Genomic DNA, 20,198 nt, shown 5'->3' with positions numbered 1-20,198 from the left:
CACTCACTCACCAGGGCAGTTCATACGCAGCCAGCGCCGTTCGCCCGGCAGCACTGGAAGCGGATGCCGAAGCCTCTTTGTGTCCCTCCTGCTCCCGGATCTCACCCTCCGCCGTGTCGTGCCCCGGGCCCAGGCCGCGCTCAGCCTCCGGCCCCGTCTCCATGGTTTTCCCCGCTTCCCGCGCTCTCCACACCACGTCAGGGAAGGGGCGGGGCGGGACGAGCGTCACCGCCTACCCCTCTCAATGATCAAAACTTCCGAAAATAGAGCATTTTATCAAAAACATAATCCTGGAATAATCGACATATTTTAAAAATTGAACCATTCGCACGGAACGGAACATTTGCTGGTGCTTCTCCCGTTTAACGGCTCCTGCAACCGTCTCGCCAAAGACACTCAGCAAGCTGCCAAGAGTGTCCTCTGTTGCCTCCGCCTGGCCGCGGATGGTCCTCCAAGCGTCCGGTCCTCCAGAGCCAGACTGCCCTGACGTGCGCGCGCAGTGTCGGTCAGCCGCCGGCGGTCGGCAGAAGTCGAAGTGCGAGGAGCGTTTAACGATCGTTATTTTGTGCCCCTCCCCACACCTTTCATTGTCCCACTGCTGATCCGTCATCTTTCTTCGCCAGTTTTGTCCTCTCTCTTAAATTTTACGTCTTTGCTGATGAAACAAAGTAAGCAAAAGTTTTCGATCAAGGGACGAGGGAAGCCGCGACGGTAAGCATCACGGTGTTGGCTGTCTTGTATATCACTATGTTTCTTTGATGTTTAAAGGAAGTTTAACCTTCTTTACAGGGAGTGTCTAAAGTGCATCCACTACGGCTCACTCCCGCCCCCACCAACCAAAACTTTTTTTCCAAATTGCCAGCTTCATTTTGAAAACGCTCCTTCCCTAATACCCTGTTGCCTTCTCTAGCAGAATTTCAGGGGGAGGATTTCTGGGGTTCATGCAGGCAGTGTTTGAATTCTTCCTTCAATCTCTTCCTGTTCTTTGAATTTGAACGTACCGTCAAAATCACGACTTTAAATGTCCGCAACGCTTCCTTCCCTGACTCCGAAACTAATACCTTCCACCTCCTCTCACCTGTACAGAGTCTTTATCACGGTTGTAACTCCTGACAAGTAAATGAGACGCTAAATAACTTTTGCCAACCGTTCAACCGCAATTGAAGATTTTTTTAGTGAACTCTTATTACCATAGAAGCCCTTACCTGCTTTCAACTTTAGAAAGTTGGCACTTGTAACCGTGTATTTAAAACTTTTGAAGGAATTTGCCTCTATTATTTGGTTTAGATGCTCAAAACACTTCAGTGTAAAGTCCAGAGGGATTAACTTTCAGTTGACAGGCTGTCAATATACTGGTTGCAAACATTTTGTTGATCAGCCTTGTTGTGAAAATTGTTGCATTGTATTTAAAACTCACTCATTTAGTAGCAAAGTCTAGGTTTCACTAATGAAACATCTTGAACGGTACTGCCTGATATTTGCAATTTATCTCACAAAGTACAGGAGTTCTTGATATGTCACTTGATTTTCATCAGCTTTGAATTTTAAGTTTTATCTTATGTATTTCATGAAATTGATCTGACCAGTGGGTTCACCATTGGGAATTTGCTTTGTTGATGCGATATCTACAGATACCATAGCATAACCTGGAAGGGAAGGTTGTGGGGATGGGCTCACAGTGGAGGTGGGGATGGGCTCACAGTGGAGGAGAGCACCCTGTTGTATAAAGAGGATATGGTGGTCCTTACTTATATTTCTCCAATCCTTTTGAAAGGTGAACTGATTTAAAACTGAGGTGGAGTCATGAACAAATTACATTGCTCGGTAGCATCGTGTGCTTTGCAAAATAACTTTGCTTCAATCTTCCTTTTTAAAACTAAAACTCATGGATGATTTTTGGAGGCTGAGAGTGAATGTACTTTACTTAGGTAGTCTATTACTCTGAATCTTGACCAACTGTCTAGCCTAAGCTGACTTAAGTCTCTCTTAGCATTCTTTTTTCAGATAATGACCCTGAACATGCTTGTTCTTCATTTGTTACCCCGTCCAGGTTTACAGAACGGTGGAAGAGTGGTTGATGGAATCACTAATTTCTCCCACAGCCAGCAGAACTGTTTAAAAATTACAATTAACATATATATTTTAGCCAGCTCCATTTAAGAACACGTTCAAAACATCCTTATTAATTATTCTATCTTATTTTCTATTAGAAATAGTCTACACTATTTACCTTTTCATGTGCTTAAGTTTTTGCTTCTTCATTTCTTCCTTTGGGCAGGGAGAGGCCACATTTAATTCCTGATTTCTGATTTGTTTGTTAGTGGAAACTGTGGAGATACTGTATGGCAGTTTATTCGCATGTCTTGGAGTAAAAGTTTCCATCTCTGATTACTCTTGAGTGACTCCTACTGGAAGTGTATGTTTTCGAGTGGCAGTTGAGGAAGACTTGACTTGGTTCTGGTACGAGGAGAAAGTGAGGTCTGCAGATGCTGGAGATCAAAGTTGAAACTTTTTTGCTGGAACAGCACAGCAGGTCAGGCAGCATCCAGGGAACAGGAGATTCGACGTTTCGGGCACAGGCCCTTCTTCAGGAATCCTGAAGGATTCCTGAAGAAGGGCCTGTGCCCGAAACGTCGAATCTCCTGTTCCCTGGATGCTGCCTGACCTGCTGTGCTGTTCCAGCAATAAAGTTTCAACTTGGTTCTGGTACCCCATATAGTTATATGTCTTGTTGAGGCTAAATAGCTAAAATCATGTCCAAATAATCATCATTTGCTTAATGTACATCAAGGTATGTCAGGTTCCTGGAGAACCTTTCTCCAGCAAGGATGTAAATCTTTGAGACTGAGGAGAGTAAATTTATGAATAAAAGGTAACATTGGTAAAGTAGGAAGGGCATAAGATAAAACTGTTCTCCTCCTTACCTCAATCCCTTCCAACTTTTAACACAAACAGACTCCCCACTCATTCCTGAAGAAGGGCTTATGCCCGAAACGTCGATTCTCCTGCTCCTTGGATGCTGCTTGACCTGTTGTGCTTTTCCAATGCCACACTCTCCACTCCTACCCCACCCCCACATAGAGAATTGTATCATTTGCATCTAATTTATATTATTGTTTACAAATCAGTTCAAAATTATTGCATGCCACTTTTAAACTGCCTTTTATTTATTGTTGATTCAGTGCAGTTTCTAGAGACAAAAGTTGCATTTGATTGTTTTACAGTTCAGACTCTTACAGTGCATCCAAGAACATTGTAAGATTTAGGCTTAGGAGGAAGTGAGGACTGCAGATGCTGGAGATCAGAGCTGAAAATGTGTTGCTGGAAAAGCGCAGCAGGTCAGGCAGCATCCAAGGAGCAGGAGAATCGACGTTTCGGGCATGAGCCTTTCTTCAGATTTAGGCTTACATGAGTTACAGTAGATGTTCAGGCTTCTCTTCAGATTTCTGTTAAATGTTGATATTCATTGAAAATACCTCTGAGATGTCGTATCAGAAATCTCGTCTTCCAGCCTGAAATTGTTACTTGACTGCTCCATCCCTCCTGATGCATACCTCCCCTCCACCATCTCTCGCTTCCCCTCACCTCTTCTCCCGCCCCCCATTTAAAAAAAAAATTGTAGTTATTGTCAGCCGTGCCTTATTCTCTGGAATTCCCTTTACGATTCTCCTTGTAATTCACTCCTTTGGCCAATGTTTTGATTACCCATCCTAATATCTTCTATTTTCACGACAATATTTGAATCAAGGTTTTGCAGTTGCATATTTCCTGTCTGCAAATTATAGCTTCTAATGTCATCCTTTTTGGTTGCTATTACCTCAACATGGAAACTACCTACAGAAACATTGCTGTGGGGAACTTCCAATATATCTTACAGAGTCAGTCATATGACACGGAAACACACGCTTCAGTCCAACCAGTCTATGCTGAACATAAATCCAACTAAACTGGTCCCAACTGCCTGCACCTGGTCCATATTCCTCCAAACCTATCCTATTTCCTTTTAAATCTTAAAACTGTTCCCACATCCACCACTTCCTTAGTAAGTTCATTCCAGACATGAACCACCCACTCTATTTAAAATAGTTGTTTTGGTATTGGCTTTTAAAGAAAATAAAGCCCATACAGAATGCACAATAAAAATTATTTAATTGCCAATTGAGTTTACTTTTGATTTTAGTGCCTTACTTGGGAAAAAGAAAAGGTTGAATGATACTCCATTCACTGAAACAAAACAGAAAATGTTGGAAATACTCAGTGGGTTTGGCAGCCCCTGGGGAAACAGACTTAACATTTCAGGTTGTTGACCTTTCTTCAGAGTATGTGTTAATCCAAAATTTTATTTTACATTTCCACTGCCCATGATATTTTGCTTTTATTTTTCTGAAACAATTTTTGCCCATGTCCAGCAAGACCTGAACAACACAGCCTTCGGTTGTTTAGTTGCAAATAATATTAGTACTACAAAGTGTAGGCAATAATGATTTCCAACTTAGAGTCTAAACCTCTCCTTTTGATATCAATGACCTGAAAATTGCTGAACTCGTCACCATCATCGTCTGGTAGTTCACAGTTCTCAAAAACTGAACTGGACTAGCTGTATAAATACTGTGGCTTCAAGAGCAAGCCAGAGGCTAGGAATTCGGCAGCAATTCCCCAGTACATGCCTAACATTGACAAGTCAACAGTGTGATGAAATACTCTTCACTTGCCTGGATGAGTGCCTCTCCAACAATAGTTAAGAAGTTTGACACTGTCCAGTGAAAAGCAGTCAGCTTGCACCACCTTTACTCCCTCCACTGGCACATCATCAACAATGGGTGTCACCTACAAGTTGCACTGAAGTATTTAACATGCCAATACTGTACTGACAGCACCTGCTAGCCCCACAATATCTAACACAGAAGAACAAAGGTAGCTGGCACACAGTAATACTGTCACCTGCAAGTTCCTCTTCAATCTCTTACCATTGTTTGTTCTCTGTTCCTGGATCAATATCCTGGAAGCTTCTAACAATTACCTACTCAAGCAAATGGGGGGATTGGCCAGGAACACTGGTCTGCCAACAATGCTCGCTTCTACAGACATTCTTTTAAAATTGAGGCATCAGTTGTAAGAATGATATTATCTTAGAATTGTAATCTTATTTGCAACAGCTATTAGAAATAGTAGTCATATATATCATCTTTTCCCATTAAATGGTAATATTATGGTGTGTAATTACAGATCACTATTCCCAAAGGTGAGGTGAAGACTTCTGTCAGTTCAGGTGAGTGTGTTCTTCTCAGTCTGAGCCTCACAGAAGTAGACATGTTGTTCATATGAACTGGGTAATTGAGGATCCATTGCAGCCTTCATTCAGAGTGAAATAATATAAATGTGGTATAGACATGCAGCCTGCACTCTGCAGAACTGCTAGTCTCAGTACCTGAGATTTTTGGAGAAATGGAAAATCTCGGGAAGACAGTAATCATAAATTAATAGGTACTTTTTATTCATTTTTACATGATATGTCGGTGTTCCTGGCAAGGCAAACATTTATTTCCTGTCTGAATTGCACTTGAACTGATTGGCTCTCTTAGAGGAAGTTATTTCTCAACCACACTTCTTTAGTATGGAATCACATGTAGGCCAGACTGGCTAACGATGGCAGATTTCCTGAGCGATATTCGTGAACTAGACGGGTTTTTATAATGATGAACACTGTTGGACAAGTCTTTAATTCTGAACTTTATTGAATTCAGATTCCATCATGTTCCCAGACTATTTGCATGATGCTCTGGATTAATAGTCCAGTGATAATATAATGCCACTACCACCTGAAAAATTTTGAAATTAAGTGAAATACAGTTACGGCTGATTGAGTGAGAGCAGAGCTATTGTTGCTGTTCCACTAAGTAATGTTGATATATTTTGTGCTGCGCAGATTGTTCTTTTACAGTTACTTTGTAAAAAGCTATGCTGGGAGCATCAGCTTGTCAGAATTTTTCATTATTCCATCAGATTCATTAAATAAATGTTTCTGCTATACTTTCTTGGATATGCTGGTCTTATAACTGGTGAATTAATTTTAATTTTGAACAATGCAATATGTTTATGGAATCTTAAATTTGCTACTGTTAAAATGCTCAATTTTACTTTAACAGGTCATAATGGACACTAGTCTTGTTCTCGCAAGGTATCAGTAATAAGCAATCCCATTGCAATACATTTGGAGCTTTGTTGCATTAATTTCATGTGTTAATTTTTGAATGGTAATTTTTAATTGAAACTTTTGAAAGACTTCATTCATTGATTTTTTTTTAGTTTAATCACTTGACTTCATAGATGACAATAAATTGTGCATATACGAATGAGAAGAATGGCTAGTTAATCTGTTTTGAAGGCATTAGTTAAGGAATTAATGTTGGTATTGTATATGCAGATCTCCCTTGTCCTTAGTCCCATGGGATATTTCACAATCACCTGAACAGGAAGATAGAGCCTTGGTTCATGTTTGAATGATGGTACCTTTAACAATGAAGCTCACCCTCAATAGACTGGCTATTCATTTGACAATACCTTCCAAACCCACGAACACATCATATAGGACATGGGAACAGCATCTGCAAGTACCCCTCACAGTTACCCACTATCCTGACTTGGAAATATATCACCATTCTTTCATTTTAACTGGATCAAAATCTTGGAACACCCTTCATAACAGTACTTTGGATCTACCTACAACTGTGATTTGTAGCAGTTAAAGAAGGCACCTTGTCGACTAGGGATGTGTAAAAATGCTGGCACAGTCATGAAAGTCCTTTTTCCATGAATGAATAGAAACCAAAACTGCATTGAGATGTGATACTAAATTATATGTTCACGTTTTGGACTCGCCTTGAACCAACAGCTTTCTAACTCCAAACTCAGAGTGCTGCTGACTGACCCATCTCCCCTTTCATATAGGTCTTGAACAATGTCCTTCGAAGTTTGTGTCCAGACGTATTATTCTCATTGGAGATTAGAGTCCAGTCTGTCCTTTAGGTGTCGAGGAGGTTATGGATTCAAGACCTAAGCGGGTAAAATAGATTGATGTGTCAGTACAGCGCTGAAGGAATGCTGCTCCATTTGAGGTGGTGGCTATTGAATGAAGCAACATCTGTTCTCTTAAGTGGCCAGAAAAGTTTTATTACACTTTTGAAAGAAAAGCTTCGGCTAACATTGTATCTGACTTGATATCACGGAAGCAGATTTGATTATTTATCTCAAAGCTGATGTGACTGCTTATAAATTAGCTGCTATATTTGCCTACCTTGCAACAATGCTCCAAAGTAAAATCCAATTTGTCTCCCATATTGTGGATTTGGTAATCTGGTGCCTGTGTTTGCCAGTACTCCACACCGCTAAAGATTATTGACCAGCTACATTAATTAATAGAAGTTGGATTTTTCCCCCTCACCTAAATAATCTATAATTCACTGTACTAATGTTTATTTCTTTATACTTTCATGGAATGTGGGCATCATTGGCAAGGACAGAATTTATTGCCCTTGAACTAATTGACTTGCTAGGCCATTCCAGATGGTAGTTAAAAATTAACCATATTGCTTTGTGTTTGGAGTCAAATGTTTGGCAGACCAGGAAGGGTTGGCAGATTTCCTTTCCTTAAGGGCATTAGAGAATCAAATGATAGTTTCACTGAAGAAGACCATGAAACTAGCTTTCAACTCTGGATTTATTTATTTAACATAAATTCCACCAGCTGCTCTGTTGGCTTCTCCAAACTTTCTTTATGTTAAACTTCAACAAGGTTTTCAACTTGGTTTTTAACAGGGTACCTGAATATGGATAAATGGAGTTTGCTGCAGTTGGAAGTGAAGTGATAACATTACTGGGTTGTTCGTCCACAGCCCCTAGTGAATAGTCTGGGTATGTGGGTTTGAATTTCACCATGGTAGGTGGAAAATATGGAATTAAAAGCTAGACCATCGGTGACCATGTTTATTGCCACAGAAACGCATCTGGTTTACTAATATCGTTCATGGTTTGGCTTGCTTATGAGTCCAGACCTAATGCCATTGACTCTTAGCCGCTGTCTGGGCAGTTAGGAATGGGTAATAAATGCTGGCTTAGCCAGTGACAACCACATTCCATGAACGAATTTTAAAAAAAGTGTACAATCCACATCAGTTAATTGGAAACGCCATAGATTTCTGTTACTTGGAGAAAAAAATGCACATCCTGTCAAAGCTATCAGGATAGACACAGAAGCAAATCTGTATTCTCAGCAATTCTCTAGTTGGACAACCAAGGACTACTTGTATAAGTATGCTGCTTCATGTCTGCCAAACACCCTTCCAATCAAACAAGTCCAGGTCACTTTGAAACGGATCATCTATAGCAGTACAAGAAAGTTCATAGTCAGTGATGCATGTGCCCAGTATTGTCATATTTCAAATGTTGCTGGTTGACTTTACTGAAACAAGATGTTCCTTCTTTTGGCACACAGTTGTCTCCAAAGCAAATGTTCAATCTCTGCAGTCTCTGCTCATTGTTATGTTTCCAGTGGAATGTCACACTCCATAATTGTTGTCTTCAGGTTATCCTTGAAATGTTTCCACTCCCTGCAACTGTTTTAGGAACTTTGTAAATGTTCAACATGAAAAGAGCCATTTTTTTAAAAACAAATCTTCAAGCATCAATACTTCATATCTTGCAAATTATTCTAAGAGTGTTTATAAAGTAAACAGTTATCTTTAGTTCCTATCATGTAATATGTTGCAACTTGGCTACTGTCCTTTTTCAGAGAAATAAGACATTGCTTCAGGTTCTGACTATTTCACCTTTGTTTGCTGTGCAGTTCTGAAAATACTAAAATGAATTGACTTTCAAGTAAATAGTTAATTTTTTGGTGCATTGTTGGGAGATTGAATGGCACATTTATGTTCTATGTTCGTAATGTAAGTATAGTACTGACTTTGGTCAGTGCCTTCAATAAACGTAATGACTGTAATTGCGTGTGCTTTATCAGTTGTAAGAAAAGAGGCTGACTTCTATCTCTTTCAAAATACTGTACGGACTTTTCTCTTCTGAATTTCAAGCGGAACTTCTTTCTCCCAACTTGAAGTAACTTGTTCTGGATGTGTCAGTAGACAATGTAACGTCTTCGATTATTTTAATAGCCTACACCATTCCTGAGCTTTTAAAAGAACTCAGGAATTAAGTAATGACATAATGCCACATCTAAACGTCGACTGTAAAGTTACAAATGTGTGTGGGAAGTTGTGATAGCTTTTATGTAAGCTGCACTGCAGTGATGCTTTGTGGTTGAATTTACTGTGGTTTTTATTGTAATCTTTCACAGAAACTAAATGGAGTTCAAATATCGGTAAACTTGTGTTAAAATTATTGACTATAATTTGATTAATTGGCAATCTTTTGCCTCTTTGGATGTGACCTTGTGTCAATTATTTGGTCAGCTGCGATGTTAAGAATTCTATAATGAAGCAGATGATCACTGACAGATCGTTGTTCTTGTAGTAGATGGAGTATTTCTTTTCCAGAATTCTTTAAGAGTTTCTGAGCAAATTGTAGAACAATGAAGTTTGCCACAATAGTAAACACGAATCTCAGGAAAAAAGTCTGAAGTGATAAATTGACCAATTAAATAAGTTATCAGTAAAAATGACCATTAATAAAGTTGCAGGCGACAGGGTGAACTAATAAGATTTTTTTTTGTGTTTTCAGTTAAGAAGCTAGAGATAGAAAATTAGTACTCAGCCCCAAGTCCTGATTACAAGAAAATGTTGGAGATTGAGGCCAAGTTAAGGATGGTCAGCTAATGCTGCTGGTAGGGCACACTCCATGCTGGCAGCCTTTGTTGAATTCACATGAAATTTGTGTTGGGTTATCCTTCAGTCTAGGTTTTCCACCTCTCACGGGTTACTTTAAAGATGTTTTTATAGTGCGTTGGTGGGGTATAGAAGCATGGGGTGTACAGCTCAATCCCACCTACTCACTCACCCACCAGATCCCCTGTCTCTCACATAGGCACTCTCAGAGACAGGCAGTCTCAGACCCCTGCAGGTATTTACTAATCAGTTGTTCAACCTAATCAACCTGTTCAGAGATGTTATTCACCTCCAGACCAGGTGGGACTTGAACCTGGCCCAGAGGTTAGGATGCTACCTTTGCATGACAAAAGCCCAAACCCATAGTCAACTGTACCTCAGCCACCAATCACTGCTGATGACTGACCTGCAATTTCTCTCTCTCTATCCCACACTCTGCCACCCCCACTTCTCAATTGTAAATCTCCTCCTGCCCAAGTCAATGTTCTCTTGAAATTCTCCTGATCTCCTTAGCTTTTGGACAATTAAACCACTGATATTGTGCGACTGCATGTCTCTTGCATTAATGAGCCTATCGGCAGCAAACGCATAGAGAAACAGCCTCTGATTGAACATTCTTTGCATATTTATCCAGTTAGAATTCCCTGTATTTTGAATAACAGCTCAGAAAGCCAGATTGTAATCTGTTGGACAAGCCTGCTCTGGCAGTATTGGTCACCTTGCTTAAGGGACAGTAGACTTGTTTAGAAGAGATACAACTGAAACTCACTAGGCAGATTCATCTGATGCAAGTGCTCTCCATATGAGGATTGATTAGTAGTATACTCTGGGATTTAAGAGACGCTGATTGAGATATATAAGATTCCGACGTATTGATACAGTACAGACTGAGTTGAAGGAGTGAGGTGAAGTCTAGTGTTGCAGAGCAGAGAATATGTGCATGAACAGAAGACGGTGCTATGAGGAATAGTTTTGAAGCAAGATTGACAGTTTTGAAACTGACAAGCGAAGTACATCATTCAGTGAAATCTGAAGAAATTGAACGTAATTGGTATAGTGAAGACTGAGGAATGGAGGTTGCAGTGGAGTTGATCACAGGTGCTGGAGAAAACCTTGAAGTGATGAGGATGTGAAACATTTCACCAGTAGAAGGACCGCGATGAGGTGACAAGAAATTTTCAATGTTAGACAGGATGTTGAGCAGGATGCCAAATGAACATTTCCTAACTTAGCTTGAAATTGACTCTCAGTCAGATGCTGATGGAAACTGTATAGGATGATCACAGTCTTTTTTCAATGTTTGTTTAGATTAGATTAGATTCCCTACAGTGTGGAAACAGGCCTTTCGGCCCAACTAGTCCACACTGACCCTCTGAAGAGTAAATCATCCAGACCCATTCCCCCTAATTAATGGACCTAACTCTACGGGCAATTTAGCATGACCAATTCACCCAACCTGCATATCTTTGGACTGTGAGAGGAAACCCACAGGGAGAATGTGCAAACTCCACACACAGTCGCCCGAGGCTGGGATTGAACCTGGGTCCCTGGCGCTGTGAGGCAGCGGTGCTAACCACTGAGCCACGGTGCCGCCCAATACGTGTTTGGAGCAAGTATTGTGTCTTCCAGATATTGATAAAGGATATGAAATTGAAAAATACAGGCAATGGATGATTAGATTAATTAAGATTAATTAATTGGGCGGCACGGTGGCACAGTGGTTAGCACTGCTGCCTCACAGTGCCGGAGACCCGGGTTCAATTCCCGCCTCAGGCGACTAACTATGTGGAGTTTGCACGTTCTCCCCGTGTCTGCGTGGGTTTCCTCCGGGTGCTCCGGTTTCCTCCCACAGTCCAAAGATGTGCAGGTTAGGTGAATTGGCCATGCTAAATTGCCCGTAGTGTTAGGTAAGGGGTAAATGTAGGGGTATGGGTGGGTTGCGCTTCGGCGGGTCGGTGTGGACTTGTTGGGCCGAAGGGCCTGTTTCCACACTGTAATGTAATCTAATCTAAGATATAGGCGTCCTCCGTGGACGTGCAAAATTCTGACTGTGCTACTTGATGATGTAATCAATATAGTACATATTTTATATGTATTATATGCGCTAGAAAGTACAAGCAGAGGAGGGGTCCTTGGCAGCAAATGTAGTAATTGTGGCATATGAAAGACTGAACAAAGTGACTGTATTATTCTGGAGGTAAACTTGAGACAAGTTTAGAAATTGTACCACCTAAGGCTGTGGAATAAAAGGTTTTGACGACAGAGTCCTAACTCTGACAAAGCTGGCTGTTCAATTAGCTCTATCTACACAATTGCACTTTTTCCATTTTATCTTCCCCATTCACCACATTTACTCAATACTGACATAAATGATTTTGCAGACTGAACCCTTGAGCATGTTCTCATAACCTTCAGTGGAAAACATTCTGTTGTGCTTTGCTGTCAATGGTAATTCTCTATCTTGTGCTGCCTTATTACTGACATAGTAATCACTGTAAAACCAAGCTGTACTGTTTTTACATTGACAAAATTATTACGAAATGTTGAAAATCCCTTTTTGACTCTCATTAACCTTCTCTGTTTTAAAGAGTTTTTAAAAACTTTCTAACTGTAATCTGTCACTCTTCTATTTACTGTAGTGTGTCAGAACTGGACCTTCCCATTTCTGGTATCCATCTTATGACTTTTCTCCATTTAGTTCTGTCATCCTTTTGAGTATTGTTGGGCCCAAGTCGTTCGTCCTCATGCTTGCCAGATGCATACTCATAGTTGCATTTTCGCTTTCAATTTTTTAAACTATTGAGCCAAAATAGTAACTGCCTCTCCAATTTCTTTAATACTTTTATTTTTCATCTCACTTTATCTAAATGTTACTCCTTGATAATAGCATCATTAATTATTAGTTGTACTATGCTGATTAACTTTTAAGCTTTGGCTTATGGTTGCAAATCTTTAATTGCATTATTCAGCTCTCCCCAATATTCAGATGCCTCTACTCAAACTCATTTAACTTGGAAACATTTCAGCAATCTGTTTGACCACCAGCTGAGTTTTGAATCATGTAATCACCTATGACCAAGGCTTGAGTCAGATCTCCAGGCATTCTTTATTTCTCTCTACTATGGCCTTTCCACATTGAACTCTTTATCTGTTTCTTCGCTTCATGGATTGATTATGCAAACCTCCATTCATCTAATTCAGAACATCATGATATCAGTTTTCTGCACAAAGTTGTTATTTAAGTAGAACACAATGCAGATCTATGTAATAAATGTATGCAACCGGCAAACCTTACCGTGATGAACAAGAGCTTTTATTACTGGGTTTTAGAGTTAGGTTCTACATGGTATTCATCGATGCATCTCATCCGACTACTTATTAAATGTTCTCTCAAATCCAGATGAAGTGTAGAAACCTGGCCAACAGGTAAGTGCTAGGCCAATGATTAAGATTCATTTTAATAAGGTAACTTCCCAGTCGGTCTAAATTAGACTGTTTGTGTGTTTAGTGTTGGCGTAATGTGCATGTTTTATATAGAGCAACTTCAATATCTGTATTAGATCAACATGTGTGGATAAGGTTGGGTGTTCTGACAAAAACAGAAAATGCATTTCTGTTGAGATTTTTTTTAAGAAATGCGCATGATCATCTAATATTGAAATATGCAAAAATGTACATTATGCTGAAATACTGCAAATGGCCTGATTTTTGCAACCAGAGGAAAGCTTCTCACAAAGATCTTTACAGTGGGAACTTCCCCTTTGCCAGATCAGTTGTGGAAGTATTTGCATATAATATGGAAATTAAAAGCACTGAAAATTATAGAGTCATAGAGATGTACTATATGGAAATAGATCCTTGGTTCCAACCCGTCCATGCAGACCAGATATCCTAAATAAATCTAGTCACATTTGCTGACATTTGGCCCATATCCCTCTAAACCCATCGTATTCGTATACCCATCCAAATGCCTTTTAAATGTTGTAATTGTACCATCCTCTACCATTTCCTCTGGCAGCTAATTCCATGCATGCACCACCCTTTGTGTGAAAAAGTTGCCCCTTAAGTCCCTTTTGATCTTGCCCCTCTCACCTTAAACCTATGCCCTCTAGTTTTGGATTCCCCCACCCCAGGGAGAAGACTTTGCTATTTATCCTATCCATGCTCCTTGTGATTTTATAAGCCTCTATAAGGTCACCCCTCAGCCTCCGCCACCCCAGAGAAAACAGCTCCAGCCTATTTGATCTCTCCCTATAGCTCAAAGCCTTGAACCCTGGCAATGTCCTTGTAAATCTATTCTAAATCCTTTCAAGTTTCACAACATCCTTCCTACAGCAGGGAGACCAGAATTACATGCTGTATTCCCATAGTAGCCTAATCAATGACCTGTGCAGCTGCAACATGACCTCCCAACTCCTACACTCGATGCACCGACCAATAAAGGCAAGCAGACCAAAGGCTTTCTTCATTATCCTATCTATGTGCGACTCCACTTTCAAGGAACTATGAACCTGCACTTCAAGGTCTCTTCGTTTAGCAGCACTCCCCAGGACCTTACCATTTAAGTATATAAGTCCTGCTCTGATTTGCCTTTTCAAAATGCAGCAGCTCACATTTATCTAAATTAAACTCCCATCTGATCAAGATCCCATTGTACTTTGTAATTTTTGCTGTCCACGACACCTCCAATTTTGGTGTCATGTGCAAAATTACTAACCATACCTCCAATGTTCTCATCCAAATCATTTATGTAAATGATGAAAAGCAGTGGACTCAGCACCGATCCTTGTGGCACACTGCTGGTGACAGGCCTCCAGTCTGAAAAGCAACCTTCCACCACCAGCCTCTGTCTTCTACTTTGAGCCAAATTCTTCACTTTTAATTAAAATCTTTACATCAATAAAAATAATAATATGGGAAGATTACATGGAATTTTTTTTATCAATGTGGTGAAATTTGACATTGCGTGTGGAAAAATAGTTTTTCAACACCAGGATGCTAGCAATAGTAATGATGATAGAAAATCAATTTGAAAATCAAATAAGGTGTAACTTTTGAATTTATTTTAGTGTGTCTAACGATGTAATAGTGGACCTTCTTGTCAATTCCTGTTTGCAAGGCAGATATAGCAATCTGTGAACTCCTCCATGACACATCCTATGAAAGAGCACACGCTCACTCAAAAGTAATTGCTAAATTTCAATGTTGCTTTTTGCATGTCTGAACTCCTAATGTTGCTGACAGTTTATGGAGTAATGACAGCAAATAGGGGCTATTTTGCTGGTGTTGCTGCAGCAAAATCTAGGCCAACAATTAAAAAAAATCAATGTTTTATAAACAGAGTACATTAGAAAGAATGCATTAACAATATTTTAAGGTTTGAAATGTATGTTACCTCACATAACATGATACATGTATTGTACCTTAATTGCAAATCTTTTCACTTTGTTTTAGCTTTTCCAATTTGGCTACTATAGCCATGTGCAACCACAATCAAATGATGTTGTTAGGTGTGACCAGAAAGATGCACAGTGTCAGTGCTGTTTGCATTTGTAAATTGTTGAAATTGTAAAATCCACATTAATTGATCAGCGTGTCCCTTGTATGGTAACATTACATCTGATCAGAGGAGAAATTGATAGTTTTAAGGAATGTTTTTTCTTCACTAAAGTCTTAAATGGTCAGATTTCTTCATGGTGATTCATAAATATTGCTCCTTTTTTAGTAAAAAAAAATCAGTTTGATTTGATGTGCACATCCTCATGATGCATATGTTTAATTAATATTAATTACCTCTGAATCTCATTGCTAATCACCATCCTTTATCATCCCATCTCTACCTTATGCTTTATGCTCCTGATAATAGGAGAAAGTGAGGACTGCAGATGCTGGAGATCAGAGCTGAAAAATGTGTTGCTGGAAAAGCGCAGCAGGTCAGGAGCATTAAAGGAGCAGGATAATCGACGTTTCGGGCATTCCTGAAGAAGGGCTTATGCCCGAAACGTCGATTCTCCTGCTCCTTTGATGCTGCCTGACCTGCTGCGCTTTTCCAGCAACACATTTTTCTGCTCCTGATAATGCCAGTATTTGCAGGAAGGTAGTTCCAGGGTGTTATCTATTCTGTTTGGCATATATTGGCATGTTTGAGTAAGAGGATCATGCCAGGCACGGAAACACACAGCAGATATTCATCCTTTGAAACGTTTGGAAAAAAAAATCACAGGTGTTGGGGCGTGTTGGGGCGGTGATAGCCTAGTATTGCTAGTCTATTAATCGAGCGACCCATGCAGAATTTTGGGGACCTGCATTTGAATCCCGCCATGGCAGATGGTGGAATTTGAATTCGATAAAAGTCTGGAATTACGAGTCTAATGGTGACTATAAAACAAATCTGGTTCACTAATGTCCTTTTGGGAAGGAAACTGCTGTACTCACCTGACCTAGACCACGTAACTTCAGATCCACAGCCATATGGTTAACTCTTAACTGCCTTCTGGGCACTTTAGGATACATAATACATGCTGGCCTGTCCATAACACCCATAGCCTATGAAGGAATTAAAATGAAAAGGCATGATTAAACGAAATATACAGGAATACTATCAGAGTTCCTATGGAAAAACATAGAATCAGGGCTATTTTTGTTTCCTGTGCTTATTTTTCCACACTCTTGCACATGCAATTATACAGTAGACCAGTCTGAATCGTTGTGAGTGTTGCTAATTGTATGTAACAAATTAAAACTATTTACCACGTAATGAAATGTTCTTTGATGATTACACATTTGTTAATCAACAGTACATATTTTGTTTTCATACTAATGTATTAATTGTTCAGTGATATCAGTGATGTGTGAGATAGCCACTGCAGTAAGCCTAACAATGTTCCCAAAAACAATAGTGCTCAAATTGATTTAACATGTTAATTACCAATACATGCCATGCACTAATTCGTGAAACTTAGTCTTTACTATTTAAAGTAAAGTTTCATTTTATCTGCCTTAGATTTAAACCAAATTTAAGACAGTTATCAACAGTTGCACACAACTATTTCTTACATTTGCATTTTTATTTGTCAAAATCAAAACTGAGTAACCATCAAAATGCATTAACTTGTTAACCCTTCTAATGCTGAAGCAAGCAGTTAACAAGAGCGTTTTTTTTAACTTTCCTATGCATGGTTCCAGATGATATTCAGATCATTTTTTAAAATTTTACTTTAAGATGGATTTAACTCAGGACTGGAAATTGTGGTTGTATTAGGAGATCCAATACATGAGCAAAATGTTGGAATAACAAAAAAAATGCATCTTTTGAACTCACCTGTAATTTATAAAAATAAAATGAAATCCAAAGTAATTGCAATTAAGTTTGGCTGATTAGAATGTGGAAAGCTTTCTACTGTTTGTGACTGTACACGTGAACAGGCTATATAGCATTTCCAATTTTACAGAATTTAGCTTTACCTAATTTATTTTTGCTTGGGTGTTATCTGTGCAGAAATCAACACCATGCTTCAGACTAATAAATCAAAATACTTGATAGACTGTGTGGGTCCTTCCTACAGAAATGTGCCCTACTTGCCTAAATCCAGAAAGTAAAGTGTGAGAGTTCATAGAGCCATGGATTAGGCCAACTGATGTTTAACCAGCTATGGTACTTCTGTCAATTTGCGGAATAGTATAAAAGTGTTTAGCAGAAGGAGCATTATTCTGACATCGTTTTGACAATTGTCACTTGCTTTCAGAAAATGGTGTCAGCTTTCTTTGGGATTGATTCGTGGTTCAACATCATTTCCAGAAGACCTGGTTGTCAGGTTATTTTGCACAGTAAGCTGCAGTCTAACTGTTGAAAAAGGGGTTGAAATATGAAACTTGTTTGTTCCATTCATCTTGATTTCATTCTCATTCCTTTGGGAGTGAGAATTGCATCCATTTTCATTGTGACTGTTAAAACATGACCCAGTTTATCAATTTAGTTTTAAACTGATTTCACAATACTGGTATACGATAAGGTGACCATGAACATCAAATTTTAAATTTATTAAATTAAACAAGCAAAAGTTTGATTTAATTCTTCAACCTTCTAATTACAGAAAATGGCAAAAAATGTTTTGTCCAATGGCAACTTGACAAAAGCTACATTATAACGCACCACCTTGGAGAGTTATACAGCATGGAAATAGATCCTTCGGTCCAATCCCAAAGTCCCTCCTGCCTGTGTTTGGCCCATATCCGTCCAAACATTATCCAAATGTCATTTAAACATTTACCCTCATTCACCACTTCCCCTGGAAGTTCATTCCACATGTGAACCACTGTGTAAATAAATTGTCCTTCATGTTTTATTTAGATCTTTTCCCCTCTCACCTTAAAAATATGCCTCCAGTCTTAAAATCCCCCATCCTAGGGAAAAGTCATCTGCCATTCACCTTATCTATACCTCTCATGATTTTATAAACCTCTTTAAGGTCACCCCTCAATCATCCATGCTCCATTGAAAAACATCCAGCCTTTCCTTACAACCCAAACTATCCATTCCTGATAAATCATGGTAAATCTTTTCTGATCCCTCTCCAGTTTAATTATATCCTTCCTATAACTGGGCAACCAGAACTGGGCACAGTAATCCGGAAGGGTCCTCACCAACATCCTGTACAACGTCAACATGACATCCTAACTCCTAAACTGAATCCATTGTCTCAGCATGCTCCTGCCCCACTGAACTCATCTCTACCTTCCTCGACACTGTCCTATCCCCCCTAGTCCAGGAACTTCCCACATATGTTCGAGACATCACCCATGCCCTCCACCTCCTCCAAGACTTCCGTTTCCCCGGCCCCCAATGCCTCATCTTCACCATGGATATCCAATCCTTCCACACCTCCATCCGCCATGACCAGGGCCTCCAAGCCCTCCGTTTCTTTCCTCTCCAGACGTCCCTAACAGTACCTTTCCACCGACACTCTCATTCGTTTGGCCGAACTGGTCCTCACCCTTAACAATTTCTCCTTTGAATCCTTCCACTTCCTCCAGACCAAAGGGGTAGCCATGGGCACACGTATGGTTCCCAGCTATGCCTGTCTCTTTGTTGGCTACATAGAGCAGTTGATCTTCCGTAATTACACCGGCACCATTCCCCACCTCTTCCTCCGCTACATTGATGACTGCATTGGCGCCACCTCGTGCTCCCGCGAGGAGGTTGAGCAATTCATCAACTTCACCAACACATTCCACCCTGACCTTAAATTTACATGGACCATCTCTGACACCTCCCTCCCCTTCCTGGACCCCTCCATCTCCATTAATGACGACCGACTTGGCACTGACATTTTTTACAAACCCACCGACTCCCACAGCTACCTGGATTACACCTCTTCCCACCCTACCTTTTGCAAAAATGCCATCCCGTATTCCCAATTCCTCCGCCTCCGCCGTATCTGCTCCCAGGAGGACCAGTTCCACCAGAGAACACACCAGATGGCCTCCTCCTTTAGAGACCGCAATTTCCCTTCCCACGTAGTTAAAGATGCCCTCCAACGCATCTCGTCCACATCTCGTCCATATCCCGCACCTCTGCCCTCACACCCCACCCCTCCAACCGTAACAAGGACAGAACACCCCTGGTGCTCACCTTCCACCCTACCAACCTTCGCTTTAAACCAAATCATCCGCCGAAATTTCCGCCACCTCCAAACAGACTCCGCCACCTCCAAACAGACCCCACCACCAGAGATATATTTCCTTCCCCACCCCTCTCCGCCTTCCGCAAAGACCGTTCCCTCCGTGACTACCTGGTCAGGTCCCCTACAACCCACCCTCCCATCCTGGCACTTCCCCTGCCACCACAGGAACTGTAAAACCTGCACCCATACCTCCTCCCTCACCTCTATCCAAGGCCCTAAAGGAGCCTTCCACATCCATCAAAGTTTTACTTGCACATCCACTAATATCATTTATTGTATCCATTGCTCTCGATGCAGTCTCCTCTACATTGGGGAGACTGGACGCCTTCTAGCAGAGCGCTTTAGGGAACATCTCTGGGACACCCGCACCAATCAACCACACCGCCCCATGGCCCAACATTTCAACTCCCCCCTCCCACTCTGCCGAGGACATGGAGGTCCTGGGCCTCCTTCATCTTCCGCCTCGGAACACTTCAACCCCAGGGCATCAATGTGGACTTCAACAGTTTCCTCATTTCCCCTTCCCCCACCTCACCCAAGTTCCAAACTACCAGCTCAGCACTGTCCCCATGACTTATCTGGACTTGTCCTACCTGCCTATCTCCTTCTCCACCTATCCACTCCACCCTCTCCTCCCTGACCTATCACATTCATCCCCTCCCCCACTCACCCATTATACTCT

The 20,198-nt window shown here is 40.6% G+C and overlaps 2 protein-coding genes across 2 annotated transcripts in view; one reads left to right on the top strand and one right to left on the bottom strand.

Moving 5' to 3' along the window:
• rfc2 (replication factor C (activator 1) 2) overlaps positions 1-379 on the bottom strand; it is a 38,117-nt gene extending 37,738 nt beyond the window's left edge. The window contains exon 1 of the mRNA XM_043718800.2: positions 12-379. Within this exon, the coding sequence (XP_043574735.1) occupies positions 12-163 (152 nt within the window). The 5' untranslated portion in view covers positions 164-379. The remainder of the gene's footprint in view (positions 1-11) is intronic.
• Positions 380-522: 143 nt separating this feature from the next.
• rffl (ring finger and FYVE-like domain containing E3 ubiquitin protein ligase) overlaps positions 523-20,198 on the top strand; it is a 101,855-nt gene continuing 82,179 nt past the window's right edge. Inside the window, exons 1-2 of the mRNA XM_043718802.2 lie at positions 523-711; positions 5,227-5,269. The gene's annotated coding sequence lies outside the window, so the exon portion shown is untranslated. The remainder of the gene's footprint in view (positions 712-5,226; positions 5,270-20,198) is intronic.

This window comes from Chiloscyllium plagiosum, unplaced genomic scaffold (assembly GCF_037043375.1).
Source record: "Chiloscyllium plagiosum isolate Xiang-an unplaced genomic scaffold, Cpla_swu_hap1 HiC_scaffold_31, whole genome shotgun sequence".
NCBI lineage: Eukaryota > Metazoa > Chordata > Chondrichthyes > Orectolobiformes > Hemiscylliidae > Chiloscyllium > Chiloscyllium plagiosum.
The sequence above is the reverse complement of the archived record's forward strand: the minus strand, read 5'-3'. Positions and strand labels throughout refer to the sequence as shown.